At 39.9% G+C, this 18,592-nt stretch overlaps 1 protein-coding gene across 4 annotated transcripts in view; it reads left to right on the forward strand.

Annotated features, from left to right (window-relative positions):
- Positions 1-651: 651 nt before the first annotated feature.
- DMTF1 (cyclin D binding myb like transcription factor 1) overlaps positions 652-18,592 on the forward strand; it is a 56,074-nt gene continuing 38,133 nt past the window's right edge. The window contains exons 1-5 of one of the 4 annotated variants that reach the window (XM_074942576.1): positions 652-791; positions 11,676-11,792; positions 12,814-12,936; positions 14,043-14,137; positions 16,227-16,341. In XM_074942576.1, coding sequence (XP_074798677.1) covers positions 11,684-11,792; positions 12,814-12,936; positions 14,043-14,137; positions 16,227-16,341 — 442 coding nt within the window. In that variant the 5' untranslated portion in view covers positions 652-791; positions 11,676-11,683. Of the gene's footprint in view, positions 792-1,000; positions 1,256-11,675; positions 11,793-12,813; positions 12,937-14,042; positions 14,138-16,226; positions 16,342-18,592 lie in introns of those variants that run through there. The other 3 variants (XM_074942579.1, XM_074942578.1, XM_074942577.1) reach the window with 3 other exon arrangements.

The raw sequence follows: 18,592 nt of genomic DNA on the forward strand, positions 1-18,592 counted from the left end.
CAGGGTTCACAGTTTGGTTCAATGGCTCTCAGCACCCCCACTAGAAAAACTGCTGCAGCACCTCTGTGCATAGGAAGTGCTGAGGGAACAATTTGTACAGTGGGGGTGCCGAGAGCTATTGAACCAAACTGTAAACTCTGTATATGATAAAAAGAAAAGGAGGACTTGTGGCATCTTAGAGACTAACAAATTTATTTGAGCATAAGCTTTCGTGAGCTTGAAGTGAGCTGTAGCTCACGAAAGCTTATGCTCAAATAAATTTGTTAGTCTCTAAGGTGCCACAAGTACTCCTTTTCTTTTTGTGAATACAGACTAACACGGCTGCTACTCTGAAATCTGTATATGATGGAAACCACAGCAGCACCCCTAGTTCCAGCACCTATGCACCCAGGGGTGGGATGGGGGGGTATCTCCTCTCAGCAGAGCCCACAGAGGAGTGGAATAGAGTCTCCCTTTAGCAGGGGTTGGGAGTGGGGGTGTTTCTCCTCTCAGCAGGACACACACAGAGGAGTGGGATGAGATACAATCTCCCCTCAGCAGGGCACAGAGATGGGGATGGTGTGACCTTTCTCGCGCTCTCCCCCAGCCCGCCCAGCTCCGTGAGCTTTGTGGCGCCGCGCCGCGGCGGAAGCCGGTGGGCGGGGCGGCGGCGGCTCTTCCGGCGGCTCGCTGGCTGCCTGCGCCCCGGCCCCGCTGCTGCCTCCCCCGCTCGCTGCCGCTCTCGGCGCCTCCATCCTGGTACTTCAGAGTCTCCATCCTGGTTTCTCAAGTGCCCGGACCCAAAACAGGAAGTAAGTGCGAGGGGACCCGCGGGCTGCCGGGGCCGGGAGCAGCCGGCCGCAGGGCGCGGCGGGAGAGCCCGGTGGCGGGGCGGCAGCGGGGGGCGGCGCAGCCCCTTCCTCTCACCGACGGCTGGCGGGGATAGGGAGCGGGGCTCGCCGCGGCCTCAGCTGCTGCTGCTGCCGCCGCCGCCGGGCGAGAAGAAGCCGCGGAGACAGGAAAATGGCGTCGGAGCTCGAATGGGACCAAATGGCGGCGCTGCCGGGCGGGGAGCAGCGGGAGCCTGGCCGGGGGGCAGAGGCGGCTTCTTCCCCCACAGCGCCCCCCCCGAAGCTGGGGGTGTGGGGGAGCAGCCCCCCCCCCCGGGGGCTGTAACTCCTCGCCAGGAGGGCGGAGCTGGTGCACGTGTGGGCGTGATTGTCACCGGGCGTGGGGGCGTTATTATTGCAACAAAACAGTGAAAATGGCAAAGCAGGTGAAATATAAAATGAAAAATGCAAAGTGGTTTTTTAAAACGTATGGTAGTGAAAGCGCCCCAGAGGAGACTCGTGGTGCGGGGGAGAAGGCGCTTACGGATTATTGTTTGCGCTTTCGGAAAATATTTTTTTTTTTTTTTTGCCTTTTTCCCAGATTTTTAAACTCGTGTCTTTAAATGTTAAAAGCCCGGCTGCAAAGCATGAGTAACATTTCTTCTTTCCTGGGTCTGGTGTTTTGTTTTATTCTGGTAGGTGACATGATTGGGGGTTTTTTTGGCAGTAGGTGTTACAGTAGGTTTCTGAAAGAGGAAATCTACAAAGAGTGAGGATTTTCACTTAAATATGGAAAATTGCCAGAACTTATTTTTTCAACTAACTTGATAATTATGCTTTAGCCATACAACCAAATGCATCCTGTTAGGAGAACATATGTATCCCTGTTTTATGGAAATTATTGTGCTTTGTTTTAGTTGTGTAATGAGTTCTGGCTATGATGATGCATAATCAAAACGTTTATGGTAAATGCAAATATATCCCTCACACCACGTCTCATTAAGCAATTCAAAGAAAGTATAGCAAAGTATATGTGTACACTGACTGAGGGAGTTACTGAAATTTTAGTTCCCAGTTAGAAGTAGATAAGGGCATTCACGTAACCTGACAAAGGTTATTTGTTGACAAACTTACAGACAGTGTAATGTGTAGTTTGATACATTGACAATATTCAGGTAATAAGCATCTTACAAACATGAAAGATGTAGTGAAGTGCCTTCATAATGAAGTAAAAAGATACAGCTTGACAATGACTTTGCCATGTAGATGAAGACAACTGTAAGGAAAACAAAACACTGGAGTTTGGATGATATGTGCTAGGGGTCGGCAACCTTTCAGAACTGAATGCATCCGATGAAGTGAGCTGTAGCTCACGAAAGCTTATGCTCAAATAAATTGGTTAGTCTCTAAGGTCCCACTAGTACTCCTTTTCTTTTTGCAAATACAGACTAACACTGCTGCTACTCGGAAACCTTTCAGAATTGGTGTGCCAAGTCTTCATTTATTCACTCTTTATTTAAGGTTTCGCGTGCCAGTAATACATTTCAATGTTTTTAGAAGGTCTCTTTCTATAAGTCCATAATATATAACTAAACTATTGTTGTATGTCAAGTAAATAAGGTTTTTAAAATGTTTAAGAAACTTCATTTAAAATTAAATTAAAATGCAGAGCCCCCCGGACCGGTGGCCAGGACCCGGGCAGCATGAGTGCCACTGAAAATCAGCTCGCATGCCGCCTTCGGCACACGTGCCATAGGTTGCCTACCCCTGGTATATGCCATCTGAACGTTGACTGAACTTTATAAATATAGGTTTCGGAGTAGCACCGTGTTAGTCTGTATTCGCAAAATGAACAGAGTACTTGTGGCACCTTAGAGACTAACAAATTTGTTAGTCTCTAAGGTGCCACAAGTACTCTGTTCTTTTTATACAAAGAAGAAAGGGTTTTTATATTTAAACATTTGTGTAGTCAAATAAAATCAAATTCTTCAGAGTGGTACTGTAAATAATAGGAGTATCAGCTGAATCAGTAATATCCCACAGAGGTGTGGATCTTGCAACAGTTATCAGGGCTGGAACCTGAAACTGGCTCCTTGCAGAGACAGTTGTAGGATCAGGGCTGAAATATTAACCATTTGTGTCAATACTTCAACATAGGTCACAGCACTCTTCTTATTTATAGAAGTTAATTCGTATGTTCAGCTATGCCTCTCAAAGCATCAGAGCTGTGGCTTTCCATTATCATAATTACAGTAGGTATAATACTGAACAACTTTTCATATTTGCCAGTGTATTATGAAATATTAATGTATCTAAAGGTGAAGAGACAATTTTGAACATTAATAAAGAGTTGTAATTGAAATACTTTTTCTTTAGTGTTTGTTAGTGTATACCAATCTATCAAGCTTTTCTTCACACCTATCCCGGTACTATTTGAGAGCCTCAGAAATGGCCAGTGGTCCAATTTTCCATTGTTCTATATGATGGATGAAGGCATGCTCTCTGCTTCATATTGCAATGGTTGGCTAAAACTGTGTACTGGCACACCAGTACATCTGGAATACCTCATAAACTATTGGTCTGACGCAGTATGGTCACTCTTATCTAGCCCAGTATCCTGTCTTTCGACAGCGGCCAATGATTTAGTTGGGGATTGGTCCTGCTTTGAGCAGGGGTTTGGACTAGATGACCTCCTGAGGTCCCTTCCAAACCTGATATTCTATGATTTTGTGAATGCCAGGTGCTTTAGAGGGAATGAACGGAACAGGTAATCATCAAGTGATATGTTCCCTGTCACCCATTTCCCAGCTTTTGGCACCATCCCTGCCATCCTGGCTAATAGCCATTAATGAACCTTTTTTGAACCCTATTATAGTCTTGGCCTTCACAACATCCTCAGGCAAAGAGATCCACAGGTTGACTGTGAATTGTCTGAAGAAATATTTCCTTTTGTTTGTTTGAAACCTGCTGCCTATTAATTTCATTTGGTGACCCCTAGTTTTTGTGTTAGGAAAAGGAGTAAATAACACTTTCTTATTTACTTTCTCCACACCAGTCATGATTGTGTAGACCTCTACTATATCCCCCCTAGTTGTCTCTTTTCCAAGCTGAAAAGTCCCAGTCTTGTTAATCTCTCCTCATATTGATGATTAATCTCTCCTTGTTCCTCCTTTGACTTCATGAAGTTGTCAATTTTATGCTGGTGTAAATTAGAACAGTTTGTCTCAACATGTGTCTACTGTACCTTTTATCTCTGTGATAACCCATCTGTAGAAATGTTTGTTATAAATGCTGCTTTTGAACTCAGTCGACTTCATTTCAAATCATTTAAAATAAATCATGACATATAGAGTGAATTTCCATAGAAAACCTCTTACATGGAATCTCTGTGTTTGGGCCGACACCCCCCCACCACCTCCACTTTTGCATCTATTTAAGAAGATTTCTTTGTGACAGATTTTTTTGAATCTGAAATACTTAACTGCTGGGTCTAAGTTTGCTGTTACTGCACCATATGCTATTTGGACAACCAGAAGCAGCCATTGTGAGCAAGAAGTCATCTTGTTTATGTAGTAGTTTTTACAAATATGTGCCAGGTGACCAGTGAAAACTGCTGATTATGATTGCATATGTATTTATTAACTTACTGACTTTTTAATGAGAACACATCAAAAGAGTTGATATAGCTTTAAAGTACAAGGTGTTGTAGGTTGTGTTATAATTAGGGCTGTCGATTAATCGCAGTTAACCCATGCAATTAAAAAAATTAATCATGATTAATCGCAGTTTTAATTGAAATGCTAAACAATAAAATACCAATTGAAATGTGTTAAATATTTTTGGATGTTTTTCTACATGTTAAAATATATCTATTTCAATTACAACACAGAATGCAAAGTGTATGGTGCTCACTTTCTATTTTTATTACAAATATTTGCACTGTTAAAATAAACAAAAGAAATAGTATTTTTCAGTTCACCTCAGACAAGTACTGTAATGCGCTCTCTAGCGTGAAAGTGCAACTTATAAATGTAAATTTATTTTGTTACGTAACTCCACTCAAAAACAAAACAATGTAAAACTGTAGAACCTATAAGTCCACTCAGTCATACTTCTTATTTAGCGAATCACTAAGAGAAACAAGTTTGTTTATGTTTACAGGAAATAATGCTGCCCGCTTCTTATTTACAATATCACCTGAAAGTGAGAACAGGTGTTCACATGGCACTGTTGTAGCTGGCATTGCAAGGTATTTATGTGCCAGATATGCTGAACATTTGTATGCCTCTTTATGCTTTGGCTACCGTTCCAGAGGACGTGCTTCCATACTGATGATGCACGTTAAAAAAATAATGCATTAATTAAATTTGTGGAGAATTGTATGTCTCCTAGTCTGTTTTACCCCCATTCTGCCATATATTTCATGTTAAAGCAGTCTCGGATGACAACCCAGCACATCTTTGTTTTAGGAACACTTTCACTGCAGATTTGACAAAACACAAAGAAGGAACCAATGTGAGATTTCTAAAGACAGCTACAGCATTCAACCTAAGGTTTAGGAAGCTTAAGTGGCTTCCAAAATCTGAGAGGGATAAGGTGTGGAGCATGCTTTCAAAAGTTTTAAAAGAGCAACCCTTTGATGTGGAAACTACAGAACCCAAACCACCAATAAAGAATATCAACCTTCTGCTTGTGGCATCTCACTCAGACGATGAAAATGAACATGCATCTGTCCGCTCTGGATCGTTATCAAGCAGAACTCATCATCAGCATGGACGCGTGTCCTCTGGAATGGTGGTTGAAGCATGAGGGGACATCTGAATCTTTAGCACTTCTGGCACGAAAAATATCTTGCGATACCGGCTACAACAACACCATGGGAATGCTTGTGACATTGTAAACAAGAAGCAGACAGCATTATCTCCTGGAAATGTAAACAAACTTGTTTGTCTGAACTATTGACTGAACAAGAAGTAGGACTGAGTAGACTTGTAGGCTATAAACTTTTACATTAATGCAGTTTTTTTTACATGATTCAACGTTTGTAAGTTCAACTTTAATGAAAGAGATTGTACTACAGTACGTATATTAGGTGAATTGAAAAATACTATTTTTTTTAAGAGTGCAGATATTTGTAGTAAAAAATAAAGTGGGCACTGTACACTTAGTATTCTGTATTGTAATTGAAATCAATATATTTGAAAATGTACAGAACATCCAAAAATATTTAAATAAATGGTATTATATTATTTAACAATGTGATTGATCGCATGATTTTTTTAATCTCTTGACAGCCCTAGTTAAATGTCGGTTACAATGGTGATAGCCTTGAATAACTACACTGATGTCCTATCGATTCAAATGTAGTTGCTCCAGTTTAATTTTACTGTATCTAATAGCATCTTGTAGCAAGAAATCAAACTTTAAAAAGAAATATATTTTTTACCCGGTGAAATTAGCAGTGTGGATCCATTGAAAAAGGACCCATTTGTGGCACTTGATGGGAGGACTAGATCTGAAATCAAGTTAGTAGGTAGAAGGCTATTGCCACTGCTTTGTTCATTTCCTGATGATTAAAAGGTCATATTTCTTCTTAAATTAGTTCAGAGTAAGCATTAGATCCAATAATGAGTGTATAAAAAGAGTTTCCACAGAACTTGCTGTTGTCCCCGGTACAGTTACATAGTGAAATCTCATGACTGAGAGCACTACAGAACTTTTGTTACTGAAAATCACAATTCTCAATTTTGATGACTTAATGTAAAATCAGCTTTGTCAGAGATTAGGTGAACCTACTGTACACCCCATAATTTTCTGAAACAGGTTAACATTACTGCACTGTGTAGTTTCAGTGGACTAGCTGCTATGAACAATAATCCCTGAATCTTTACTATCCATATTAAGAAAAAAAACATTAAAACAGTCTGCCCATAAGCATTGTTTAACCCACACAATATGTTCGGTTTCATAGAGAACTGTTTAAATCCCGTATGATTTTTAATTTGCAGCTAAGATTGTTCGGGTGCACTTCTTAACAAAGCAATCCATAAAATCTAGGAAATCACTTATTTAGGTAAAATTAGGGTCCAAACCATTCACATGCTATGTATCTTCACAACCACTCATAATAAATATTCGTACTATTCCCCTTTATCCACCCAACATTATATTATCTTCTAGTACAAACCTACACCCTTCCACATAGCACACAAAATCAAACACAGTATGTACTCACATTTCTTAAGTTTGTTTATGGAAGATGCATAAAAGGATGAGCAGGGTAGCAAACTGTATGAGAGATTAAAAAAGATGTTGTTTTGGAGATGGAAAAATTGTATGTTGGTAATGTCAAAATTGTAGATTATCAGAAATAATTATAGGGCCATGACTGTTTGTGCGTTTGACTTTTTTGAGTAAATGGATTGTGGATGGAAGTAGTTTTTGTGTTGGAAAAGATTTATGTTGTGTCTGCGCTGAAGGAACCTTAACTGTGGTGTAGTGCCAATGGTAAGATTCAGCAGTCATCGTGATAAATTGAAGACCTCCAGGAAGAATGTTTTCCCTGCAGTCAGTATCAAGGAAGTCTTCATTAGAATGCATTGTCTCCTGCAGCATCACTCTGCACTCTGCTGTGTTCTGTATAAGAATGGTAGTCTATCAGTGAATTGTCTGTCGGGGTCAGTAGTCAATTATAGTGTACCCATTCCTATAGTATCTGAGAATATCAAACAGAAGAACTTAGCCTAGGGTTAAAAAAGTAGCCATTAAAGTTCTGAAAGCTATTTATTTAATAAACACTTTTTCAGAATTGTTTAATCTTGAATTTCTGTTAGATTAGCTACCCCATACCTGTGGTATGTACACACTTGCACTCTATTGTCTGTCTAAATTTACATATCTCGAAAAAGTTTCCCTTACTTTCCCTTCACCTTTTAATCCACAATCTAAAAGAGTGCACTGATTGGAAGTGTTTCATGATATTCAGATTTGATTTTCCTTTTCAAGTTGCTTCACAATAATAGTTTTGCTGTTGGGCCCTCATCCAAACCCTATTGAAGTCAATGGGAGTCTTTCCATTGACTTCAATGCTCTTTAAATCAGGCCCTCGTTTAGCATGGTTTGGTTATAAATCATGGTTACCTAAGATCAGAAATTATGATTTCATATGTGCTAAACCTCAAATAGGGATGAAAGTGAAAGTAAAAAACCAAAACACTATCACCAACATAATTTTCTCTAGAAGATCTGTGCCTCAAGTCAGTATGTCCCCATCTCTTCTCTTTAGCCTTGACTTTGGCATACATCATTCTCAGGGGTAAGACGTTTGGCAACAAGCATGGTATTCTGCTGGGTCTTGGGTTTATGTTGGGGAGTGCTACCTTCATTGCATAATCCCATCTTGTCAGGTGACTCCATGGGGATTGGGCTCCATGGGGGTTTTGTGGTAGACAGGGAATAGCTGGGAACTCTGATGGTTACTGTAGCATCATCTTTAGCTGACTCTGAAGGTAGCCATGCAGATATTTCAGTGGGAGGAGGTGCTGCCCCAGTCGTCATTAACTTATCATATGGTTGCTGCTGCATAGCCATGAAAGATAAAGCAACAGTGGAGAGAGAGTTGCTGTCTCCTGTCTCTGCTTACCTTGGGGAAACTCCATTTCTTGAGGACTGTTGCATTGGAAGGCTGTACCCCACTCCCAAGATATTTCTTTCTCCTCCCCCACCTTCCAGACCTTCAGTTTGCTGGATTCTCAGACACCTTCTCTACAATTTTTCAGCAGCTTTACAGGGACAATAATGCTAACTGCTCTGCATTCTCAACAGTTACTCTACTCTCAAAGTTATATTGCCAATTTAGGAGCCTACCCCCATGCCAAAATGTCTCAGAGAGATCTTTCCACTGCTTTCCAACCAGTCCTAAATGCCCATGGGAAAGGAAGGGTGGCAGGACGGAGGAAACCTCAGCTGTCAGATCTCTTTATTCGGTTTTCATTGTGGATGCCTACAATAAAAACCCTGTTCTATATTTCGCAGCATTTATAGTGCTAGAACTTCCTCCCTCTCCAAGATCAATAAAAATGAGCCTTTAGTGAAACACGTGGTTGAAATTTGCTTTTACGTACAAGTTGGTCTCGTCTGTCTTCCACACTGTAGTGGGATCCATTGAAGTCCTGGAAGGAAAAACAGCTGACTTCAGAGAGAGAGAGAGAGTGTGTGTGTGTGCGCACGCACGTGATGGGGGGGGGAAATAATCATAAGCTAATGGCTGCTAAATAAGGATGCTTCATTTCAAGAAACTTTGCCGTGAGGATTGTAACTACAACACTCCCATGTGATCCCATTCCTGTTGAAAACTGTCTAGAAAGTACAAATGTGCTGTGGCAATAAAGAGTCCTATTCTTCCATCAAAAGAACAAGTGAGGAATTTTCCTCTGTTTGCCAACCTCTCAAACATTAAACTAAAGAATCAACATTCAAGTCTAAGGAAGGTATAGTCCACCCATTAGTAAAACGTGTTGAATATTTCTCAGTCTCCATGTGGGCTAAGGATGCATGTTCCAGTCCCTTAAAATCAACAACATAACTTTTTCAACAAATACTGCTTGCAGTTTAGTTTGCTCTAGGTTATCAACAGCATTCAGAATTCTCACCATAATGAAGAGCTAATACAATTTCATCCTAGGAAGCAACCATTATTACCCATATTTTAAATGGCTGGTTGTTTTAAAGTGGAATCCTTCCAACAAGCACCAGAATGGACTTGCATGATTTGTGACGCTTTCTAAGATGATGTTCATTCTAAATGCCAACGATGGTCTTATCCTCTCTAGTAATTACAGCAGTTGCTGACAGTCTTCAGTAACTAATTAGACAAAGTGATTCTGTCTAAAATAATAGTAGTTTCTTGCCAAAGCAATACCACTCAAGGAACTCTATCAATTTAAAATGTAGATTGTAAATGCCTTATGGTAGGGGCTGTCTGTATAAACCCTAGCACAGTGGGACCCTGGTCTGGTTGGGATCATCTGGAGGAGTTACTGTCAATAATAACCACTTATAAAACATGAGTTAAAAATTGTTGCCGGTACTATACCGCCCCTCTGACCCTTTTTCAGTGTTTTGGTTTTAGAATAACATTTTTCTAGGTTTTAAAAAAGTATTTTTCTGTCTACTGTTGCTGTGTGGAAGAGCCACTCACAAAAAAGAAAGGTGGGGGCTGGATGGGAAACGGTGGCATCCTCCTTCCAGTGACAGGTGTGGTCTTATTTAACATCCTAACTAGAGATCGGGAAGCTAAAGTAAACAACCCATTAATAAAGTTCTCAAATGAAAAATTTCACAAGTAGTAGAGAGGGCAAAGAAATAATATAAAGAAGACTTGAAGACCTTAGAAACATGGGCAGAGAGAGTACATGAGATTTGAAAAAAATGAAAGGTAATACATCTAGTGAAGAAGAATCCAAAACATTGGTATTCAGTGGGATAGAGAAACCTGAGAAGCACCTGCAAGAGACCAGGAGCTGTTAATGGACAGCAAATTCATCCTTCAGTATTCTATAGTAACCAAAGAGGCCAGTACATCTTTGGCTGCATATGCAGATCTATATTGTAGGTAAGAGAGGTAATTGTCCTTCCTAGTACTGGTCTGGTATGACCACAGCTGAAATACTGCATTCATTTTTGGGCACCCTGTTACCAGAAAGATATGGACAAACTGGAAGGAGTTCCGAGAAGAGCAACAGAAAGAAATGATCAGAGGCCTAAAGGAGTTTACTTATGAGGAAAGATTAAGGGTCCAATCCTTCAAAGATTTGCACACACAACTAACTTTAAGCATGTGAATACATCTTTGTAGTACTGAGACCTTGAAAAGAGCCAATTGCATATAGCTTGGCTAAGCAGTGGCTAAGGAGGATAATGTGATAGTCTATGCATGATTGAAGGGTGTAAACATTAAGGAAGAAGAGGAATTATTATTATTATATGGCAGATTGGGATATGAATAAGAGTAATGGGATGAAATTAGGAAAGTGAAAATCTGTACTTGCTGACAGTGAGATGTATTGTGGAATAGTCCCATAAAGGAAGTATCATAGAGTCATAGAATATCAGGGTTGGAAGGGACCTCAGGAGATCATCTAGTCCAACCTCCTGCTCAAAACAGGACCAATCCCCAATTTTTGCCCCAGATCCCTAAATGGCCCCCTCAAGGATTGAGCTCACAACCCTGGGTTTAGCAGGCCAATGCTCAAACCACTGAGCTATCCCTCTACCCGTGGAAGCCCTGTTAGTTGAGACTTCTTAAATTCAAGGGGATGAAGCAGTAGCAAATGCACTGTAGGGAACAGTCATGCACTGGCAGGAAGATGGACTAAATGATCTGTTAGGTCCTTTTATTTCTAATACTTATGATTCTTCTGATGTTTCAAATGAAATACTTTCTATTTAAATTAATAAAAAAGTCACTTAGGGAGCTTATGCAGAACCTGACTTCCCTTCTGAAAATGGCAAATGCACCTAAATTGTGAAGTTGGGCTCCTGTGTGCATATTTTAGGCACCTAGATAGCTTTGAAATGATCTTATAATTTATAGAACTGTATATGACAAAGGTACAGGAAAGCAGTTCTGTTGTGGAATAGTGTTTAAGCATGGATGAAAAGTCAAGTCAGGTATACTTTTCAAGCCTCAACTTGCTGAAGCCATACAATGAGTCAGTGTCAGAGCAAGGATAGAACCCCGGTCTCCTGACTCCCAGGTCTCTAGAGGACTTTTGCACTACTCATTAAATGCAAGAGAAAGAATATGTCATATATTGAAAGTAGAGCCTGCTCAAAGAAGACTTTAATTTTTTTTCTTCTGTTCAGGTTTGAGTATGAGCACAGTTGAAGAAGAGTCTGACACAGTGACAGTAGAAACCGTGAACTCTGTGACTTTGACCCAGGACACCGAAGGGAACCTTATACTTCATTGCCCTCAGAATGGTATAGAGAATTATACCAGTGTTTGTATTCTCTCTGTTTTATTGGTTCTAGTTATTTTGAAACCCTTTTCAACCTCCCTCTCCACCTGTGTCCCTCCAAGTGAGATGTTATCAGTTGGATTGTCTTTGTTGTCCATGCTGAGGTTCTGTCTGCTTTGGGCTAGGGCAGGATATTTTGTGTTCTAGGGCCTCCCTTTCTCAGGATTTCCCTTTAGCTCTCTTTAAAGCTCTGTGTAAGACCTTTCCTTTCAGATAACATTTTTCTTGGGTATGTTGTCCTGCTTGTTGTCAAGTTTTCCTTTCAGCTGACTTGAATTTTTTTAAGTGGCAGGTTCCTGGGCCATTGACTCTGTTTTTAGTTATTTCCTGAAACTAGTACAGCATCTCTTACACCTTTAACTGGTGCATTATAAAAGCAACATTTTAAAAATACAGATCTTGACTTCTTTTGGTCACACTGGATTATTAACACCTTTTATTTTATAATTTTACAAATCTACCAGTATACACTTTAATCCTACAGAGAATTTACAAACTTGCTTAACTTTAAGCACATGAGTAGCTGGTTGACTTCAGTGGGACTACTCACATTCTTGGAGTTGAGCACCAGCATGGATATTCGCGGGCTCAGGGGCTTGCTTTGCTTCTGAGAGCGATTCAAATGTTGAGACCAGAAGGGACCATTGTGATCTTCTAATCTGGCCTCCTGAACCACACAGGCTTTAGGACCTCCCTGGATTAATTGCTGTTTGAACTAGAGTATATCTTTTAAAAAAACATCCAATCTTGATTTTAAAATTTCCAGTGACAAAGAATCCTCTGGTAAGCTGTTCCAATGGTTAATCACCCACACTATTAACATGGTTTAGCAAGAGTGAGGTTCAGTTTAAATAAGAAAGAAAACACTTGAATGAGAGCACTGAGCAAGCTTTCACATGTTTGTTTTTAGCTTCAACAATGTTTGGTCAACACAAGGTTCATTATGTTAATAGAAAGGGCTCTGGATGTGTTTTTGTTACTAGAAGCTGATGAAGTAGACTCAGAAGACAGCACTGAACCTCCACACAAGAGACTTTGCTTATCATCAGAGGATGATCAGAGTATTGATGATTCTACTCCATGCATTTCTGTTGTTGCAGTTCCAAGTAAGTCACTGAACACTAATCAAAGTGCACATTATATTTATGTTCTGGCACTCTTGAAGCATTGAAAGACTTGCCAGAAACAGACAGGAGTGGAGGAGCTTCGTCTCTGCCCTAAACGCCAGAGGCGTAATAGGAACATGATGATGACCCTTGGAGCAAAAAAAAAATTAGGAATATTTTAGAACACTTTATTTTGTCAGTGTTTCTATCAATATTTTACACTTTAACCCCCATAAGTCATAGACCACTTTACAACAAGCTGTATACATACAGTATCAATGAAGTAAACCCAGCGGTTGGATAGAGAGGAGCAACCAACTAGCACACTGTACGACTCCGGGAGGCAGAGTTGGGAGGACACCAACGCAAACACTCTGTTCTTACTAAAAGAGTACAGGATCTTTATGTCCAAACAGAACAGTTGGGCTTTCCATGTTTGAGGCCATATCTGAAAGATCCACACATATGTAGAGAACTATGTGGTGCTTGAGTTATTTACCACAGTATGATAGAGAATTGAATCAAGCTTGTCAGGGTTTGAACCTGTGGTTCTAGTGAGTCTGAGTATTCCAAAACACTAAACTCTCTACTCTTTGGCTCTACTTTCTGTCCTGTTTATATGAAGTATAGTATCTAGAACTTTGTTAGGACTTTATTAATTGTTATTTTTACAAATGCAAACACTGTAATGTTGGAGTTACAGGAAAAATAAGCTTTAAAAGTTGCTGCCAACTGGTTTGAAAGTTATACACTAATAGTCATTGGAGAGTAATGAAAACAAAATATAGAACAGGAAAAGAAACCTTCGCATTGTGCTGTTTGCACCCAGTTATTTAAAACTAATTATATTTTTTGTTTTACAACATGAATCTACCAAAAGGTGGTAGATGTCCTAGTTGTACATGTCCTAGTTTTAAAATCCTTATTTGAACTTCATAAAGTGAAGTATTAGCAAGCATCTTCGTGTTTTTACTAGACCAAAAAATCAGTGTCAGAGCACGGCTTTATTCAGATTTGCAGACCAGGTACTGTGTTGTGTAAATCCTGTACTCTACATATCAGATATTCCAGAAATAAACTACACTACTAATTTGCATGTTTTGAAGTTTCAGAAAATGATCAGAGCTTTGAGGTGACCATGACTGCTACCACTGAGGTAGCCGATGATGAGATTAATGAAGGAACTGTTACTCAGATCCAGGTATGATAAAGCTTCAGGCTTGGTCCAAGGGCTTTTAATTAACTTGCCTCTGCATATTCATATTAAGAAGCAAAAAGTTTTGATTAAATAGTCACTGTGTGTTGTGTTTGTGAAACTGACCTACAGTGACACTGGTCTTGTTTAGAAGATTCTGTCCAATAAAAATACATTTTAATTTTTCAAAGGAAAACGTGATTTGGTGAAATTTTCTGTACACTGATTGGTGCAATAGGTTATGACAGGTGTAGCACACATGCTTTGGTTTGTTTTAGAGAGAGCCATATAGAAAGATAAGATGGCTGGGCTTTTAAATTTACCACTACTGCAGGTGTGGTGTTCAGGGGAAAATAAGTTTTACAATCCTTCTGGTAAAACCTTTCAGGTAGTACCATTGTCAAGAAAAAGAAATGTTTAAGCCTAAAAATACTCAGCTCTCATACAGCGCACTTCACATTAAAAAACAACTTAGATGTTGGGCCCAGTCCTTTTTCCACTGAAGTCAGAGTTTTAACTTCAGTTGGAGTAGGACTGAGCCCATTATCTAATTAATCCTCACAACACCTTTGAGAGTTAGGATAGTAAGTATTCATACCCCTATTGGGTGTGGAGTTTACAGCTCCCATCTCTCCAGAGAAGTTCCAGCAAGGATAGTTAGGGCCAAATGGACCTATTTGCGATCACTCTGCTCTCATCTGGCCACTGCCAGCCCTTTGGGGGCAGAGTTTTAAAATTCCTAGCTTCCCTGGAGGCTACAGCAATGCTTTCTGAGGCCTGGTCTGTACCTAAAACTTTGGTCGACCTAGCTACATTGCTCAGGGCTGTGAAAAATTTCATGCATTTTGTGATGTAGTTAGGTTGACTGAAGGCTCACTGTAGATGCAGCTAGGTTGACAGAAGATTATTCCATTTACCTAGCTATTGCCTCTCAGAGAGGTGACATACCTGCATTGACAGAAAAACACCTTCTACGCTACAGTTACACATTGCAGGGCAGTAGCTGTGCTTCTATAGCTGCTGTAATGTGTACATACCCTAAATTTCTGAATGTTTTTCTTTACTTTTCTTTTCCTGCTGTTGTAGCCTCTATTTAAGTTGCATATCACCTGCCTCCACTCACTACAAATACAGTTCTGCCATATCCAGTGTCTTCAAAACTACCAGTTATATTTTCCACCACACCATCTCACCTGTCTTCAATCTTCTGGTCCTTGCTAGTACTTTCCCCCTCTTATGTCTGCACTGTTTATACCCCATGCATGTCCTAACAAATTACAGTTTTAAGGTGGAGGTTACAGTTGGGTTCTAAACTATTTGAGTGTCCAGTTTTAATTGGATACTTTATAAGTTGTGTTACTAGGTTTTTTTTACAAATATTTAACAAATTGAATAATAAAATATACTAAAAATTAATAATGCAATGCTAAATGACAAATGTAATTGTCATAAAATTAATACATCAGCTGGACATAAATAGCGACTGATTTAAGCCAATATCTGAATAAAGAATAAACTTTTTAAAAGAAAATATTTTCTTTACAGGGCACAAAAGCTGTGTTGTTAGAGATTGTATGTATTCTGTTCATTTGTGAAGCTTCTTGTAAATATCAGTCATTTCTGATGATGGTGTGTAAAGTAGGCCCACTGCAAGGAGAGAAAGACAAGGGAAAACACAGATCTTAGTTTGTAAACCTTCACATTATGCAGAATATAGAGTAGCGGTGGAGGAGTGTAGATTACAGTAGATAAGCAAATGATTCGATATAGCCTACAATTAACAAAAAATAGAGTTTATATCAGTGCCATTACTGTGAGAAAATTGGTGTGCATTTTGTAAAGAATGATGGGGAAGAGATATTAGTTTAAGCTGGCCATGAGTATGTTGGGTAAAAGTGTTGTTTAAAAAGGGAAAATATCCTGGTAGTGCCCCACCTAAAACAAATACACTTTCTTAGCAGCCAGCAAAGTGAACTAGTATGACATAGCCATCTTTTTTTCCACTTTTACTTGCCAGGTATTGCATATTAAATTCAAGGTCGGGGAATGAATGTTAAATCGGTTAACAAGGTACTCTTCAATTCTTCTTTTCAAGATTCTTCAGAATGAACAACTGGATGAAAACTCTCCTCTAGGCAGTGAAGAAGTGTCAGCTGTTAGTCAAGCCTGGTTTACAACCAAAGAGGATAAGGATTCTCTAACAAACAAAGGTAGGATATTTAGGCCTAAATTCTCCCATTGGTTGCAAAAAGGTGAGCTGATCTGTATGATATGTGTGTGAGGGTACTTTTTAGGCTGCATAAAATGCCCTGTATTTTGGCGCAAGATGCCTGCATTCTTGTTAGCGGGGTGAAGTCTAAAGCTAGAAATACAGACGCTTTCCTTACTGGGCAATAGTAAGTCTTCCATTGTCCCAGACAAAAGACAAGATAAAAAGTGAAAGGGGATCCAGAGGGATAGAGAGAATGGCGACTAGGAGTAAAAGTGTTTCACTGTATGTTACCAGTAATTTCAAATTAAGTTATAAAGGAGAGTAAAAATAAGGAGGCTATTTATTTAACAAAATGAAAAATAATGCCCTATAGAATCTACTGGAGGTTGTGTATGTGGCCTCCTTATTCTCACCCTCCTTTAATTTTCCAGAATGTTACTTGAAACACAATGCTAAATTAATCCTGCACTTGATGTTGATGTACAACAAAAACATGTGATCAGTTTCTACTCCTCTTGTTCCCATCTTGATGTAGAGGGATAGAGTGGTGCCCCACCCCGATGTAGCTATAGTAAGGGAGGGAACAGGTGCTATAATGCTCTCACGAGTGGCAATGTTTTAGTAGCAGTAGTAATTATTTAAGGAGATCCTGCTTAGGGGCTTGGTAGTGTCTCAAGTCCTTTAAAAGCTTCACATGATTTAAACTTAGTGCTGCAGAGTGCTTCAGAACTTAGTTGTTCCACATTAGAGCTGGTTGAAATTTTTCATCAGTGTTTTTTTCAACAAAATTTGGCCTTTTAAGAAATATGAATATGTTTGTGATGCATTTTGAAACAATTTTTTGTTAGCTTTTTTTATTCCCTCCTCCCCCCCCCCCACAATTTTTTCCCTCCTTCTTTCAGTGGGGAGGAAAGGGGTGAATGAAAATTAGTTTCTTTTTTTTTTCCAAATAAAATTGAAACAAACTTTTGTGGAAAAATTTTGAACAAAATAAATATGGTATTGTTTCCTTTTAATTTTTCACAGAAACTCCATAGGTCTGAAGTTTACTGCAGAGAGAGGATGGCGGCTTGTAGGGAGGGAGCAATGACTGGGAAGCATTGGGAATGGGAACCTCAGAGCTGGGAGAAGGAAGAAGCTCCCATCATATTATCTGTTCCTGTCTATCACTTTCATTCACTGTCCTGATTGGATGCATGGTTGCTTTTAAGAGCCACTAGTTTCTAATCTCCACGGTGCTCAATTCAAGAACTGAAGTGGGCAGGGGCAGAGTAGCAAAGAGACTGCTTTCCATTTCTGGAGGCTGGGGGTAAAGTAGTTGAGACACCCCATGACAGTAGCTGGTAGACTCTAGGGTGAGGAAGCAGAGAGAATATACACCTCCTTTCCAGCAGCCAGTGGGGAGGAATATGGACTTCACATTTATCAAAGTCAACTAGCCTAGAGCAGTGTTCTCCAAACTGTGGCCAAAGGAGTTCTTGCTGATGATTTGGTGAAGAGCTGACTGGTCACATGCTGCTGGGTCTTCTCGTTTCCAGCTGTTCAGAGTGAAAGCACACTAAACATTTTCCTCATGTTCCTTTCCCCTGTAAGTAATTGTCATGGTTCCCACAGGCATGCTATATGGTCATGAATTGCAGGTGGCCTGTGCAATTGTCAATGGAGTGGAGGATTGTCTGTGTGATTGTGAATGGCAGAAGTGATGCTGGAACAATCTTTCCATTAAATTATAGCCCATATTATGAAAAAGTTTGGGAACCCCTGAGATAGTGGCAGAAACCTGTTGGCAGGTGCCACCTTTCTCAGAGAAAATATGCTTATAGGAATCCCAGGAATTCCCCCATCACGGCAGTTTGGAGGTGGAACCTGAGCTTCTCACCTGGGCAGTGTGTACCACCAACTTTTATGCCCCCGGCTAACAGGTGTCTAAATAGGTTTTTCAAGTCCTGTGTCAGATTATATTAAACTTGGCTTAAGTTGGCTAGAAGTAGGCAAACATAGCAAAGGTATAATATAAGGTTTCCTTTCCTCAATTTAGATGATATTCCATGTAAAGTGCAGCCCTGTCTCCTCTTCATGATGATTTATATGCTTAGATGGTCATGTAAATGACAAAGAATTGTAACTATAAACTATAGATGTAATTTACCTCTGGAACCTCATCTAGGTCTCTGTACGTACCTTGGGAGGAAGAGAAAGATTGGGGACATGTTGTAAGAACATTTTCCTACCCTGCAGGAACAGAATTA

This window comes from Natator depressus, chromosome 1 (genome assembly GCF_965152275.1).
Source record: "Natator depressus isolate rNatDep1 chromosome 1, rNatDep2.hap1, whole genome shotgun sequence".
NCBI lineage: Eukaryota > Metazoa > Chordata > Testudines > Cheloniidae > Natator > Natator depressus.